This window comes from Neophocaena asiaeorientalis, unplaced genomic scaffold (genome assembly GCF_003031525.2).
Source record: "Neophocaena asiaeorientalis asiaeorientalis breed wild unplaced genomic scaffold, Neophocaena_asiaeorientalis_V1.1 scaffold133, whole genome shotgun sequence".
Lineage (NCBI taxonomy): Eukaryota > Metazoa > Chordata > Mammalia > Artiodactyla > Phocoenidae > Neophocaena > Neophocaena asiaeorientalis.
Genome location: NW_020174429.1, coordinates 2,750,493 through 2,752,793, shown reverse-complemented (window position 1 = coordinate 2,752,793; position 2,301 = coordinate 2,750,493). Strand labels below are relative to the sequence as shown.

Below are 2,301 nucleotides of genomic sequence, written 5' to 3'. Positions count from 1 at the left end.
GTGGCCCCGTACCCCAAAAAAAAAAAAAAAAAAAAAAAAAAAAGCAGCCACAGGGCCCATCTAGATTCAGTGGGATGGAGAAATAAGCTCCACCTCTTGATAGGGGAGTAGAGGTTCACATTGCAGAAGAGCATATGGGAGGGGGCGATATCACTGTGGCAGTCTTTGGAAAATGGAATCTGCCACACAGAGGCGTATGCATGCTGTAATCTCTATTTCTGATAAAGTCTTATATTAATAATGTGGCTTATAGATTGTAAAATGGTAAAACTGCTATGGAAAACAATATGAAGTTTCCTCAAAAAATTAAAAATAGAAATACCATATGATCCAGTAATCCCACTTCTGGGTATAAATCCAAAATAAATGAAAGCAGGACCTTAAAGAGATGTTTGTATACTTGTGTTCATAGCAGCACTATTCACAGTAGCCAAGGTGGAAATAACCCAAGTATCCACTAACAGGTGAATGGATAAACAAAGTGTGGTATGTACATACAGTTGAATATTATTCAGCTTTAAAATGGAAGGAAATCCTGTCAGGTACTACAGCATGGATGAACCTTGAGGACGTGCTAAGTAAAATAAACCCAGTCACAAAAAGACAGATGCTGTATGATCTCACTTACTTGAGGTATCTAGAATAGTCAAATTCATAGAGACAGCAAGTAGAATGGTGGTTACCGAGGGCTGGTGGGAGGGGACAGAAAAGAGTTGCTGTTTAATGGGTATAGAGTTTCAGATTTGCAAGACGAAAAGTTCTGGAGATCTGCTTCACAACAATGTGAATACACTTAACACTACTGAACTGTACACTTAAAAATGGTTAAGATGGTAAATTTTACAGTATGTGTTTTTTACCACAGTAAAAAAAAATCGCTATAAATTTTAAAATGTGGCTTATATATTTTAACTGTGGCTTATATATGGAGGAAATCATCTAGTTAATACTGAACAGAATGAGTCAAACTTACCCACCCAGTCACCAGCAACCCACCCAGTCACCAGCAGTGCCAGACCACTGCAGGCCTCCCCTGCAGGGAGAATATGCCCCCTTTGATATAGAAAGCGGACAAGAAATAGGCAGAACAACTTGTTCCATTTTACCTTCTTCCTTGGAGGGGAGTGAGAGGGGATGGAGAGAGGCCAAGGGCTCTCTCCACATAGCAGTCAATATTTTGAATGAAGAAGAGACATTCCCTCGCTAAAATCAATTTGTTCTAAGGTTGTCTTAATTATTATTGGGTAATAAACACATTATTGAATTTTTCATCTATTTCTTCCCCACTCACCCTGATTTTAATGGGAATTTTAATTTGACTTTGAAAATTACATTTTAAGTGTAATGGCCTACATAAATCCAAATACTTACTTTGACAGTTTTATACTTTGACATTTCTGATACCTTAGACGCTCCAGTTTAGCCCAGGAGTACAGGGAGCAACTTCAGATGCAAATGTGCTCCCAACAGCAGGCCCGTGAAGCGGAGAAGGAGGAGGAACGCCGAGAGTTTGAAGCAGGGATGACAGCAGAGAAGAATTTCCAGGACAAGATCCAGGAGATCCTGTCCACCCATCAAGTGCTGCCCCAAAGTATTCATCCCATGCGGAGAGCATTGCCCTGATAAACTTCCACCATAGCTTCATAAACGTCAACCTAGCTTTTCTCAGTCCTTTACTATTTTAAACTATAGCATGCCTGTATATCCCTTTTAACTCATGGATAAACTGTTCTTTTATACTGAGTTTGCATAATTACATGCCACGAAATTTTCTTCTTACAGATTAAACTGTTCCTTTTTGAGATTTCATAGACTGACAAATCTGAATGATCTACTTCCTATCACATAGTTATTTTCCTTATTTATCTCCATGCCTCCCTTTCTCGTTCATTTATTAATAGCTTCACTTTCTTCCATCCATCTACCAATATGCCCATTTCCTCTTGCCTCCTTTCTCTTCTCTCTCACAGATATAATTCACAATATTAGCAGGGCATTTTTGCAGGCAGAGCTGGGACTATCAGCCACTTTCATTAACCTGCTTATTCAGTCATTAAACAAATGTTTACTGAGTGCCTTTCATGTGCCAGCACCATTCTGGATCCTGAGACTTCAGCAAGAACAAAGCAAGCCCCTTGCTCTCATGGAGATTACATCCTAGTGGAGGAAACCAGGTAGGTGTTAAGTGCTATAGGCAAGAAGTGGCAGGAGTGCTACTTTATTTTATATGTGATAGTCAGAATAGATCTCTTTGAGCAGCTGATATTTGAATGAACCAGCCATGTGGCTATCTGGGGGGAA

The 2,301-nt window shown here is 39.5% G+C and overlaps 1 protein-coding gene across 2 annotated transcripts in view; it reads left to right on the top strand.

Moving 5' to 3' along the window:
* The window catches only part of CFAP53 (cilia and flagella associated protein 53), a 57,939-nt gene extending 55,929 nt beyond the window's left edge, over window positions 1-2,010 (top strand). For both annotated transcript variants that reach the window (XM_024756771.1, XM_024756772.1), the window contains exon 8: window positions 1,410-2,010. In XM_024756771.1, coding sequence (XP_024612539.1) covers window positions 1,410-1,623 — 214 coding nt within the window. In that variant the 3' untranslated portion in view covers window positions 1,624-2,010. The remainder of the gene's footprint in view (window positions 1-1,409) is intronic.
* Window positions 2,011-2,301: the final 291 nt, after the last annotated feature.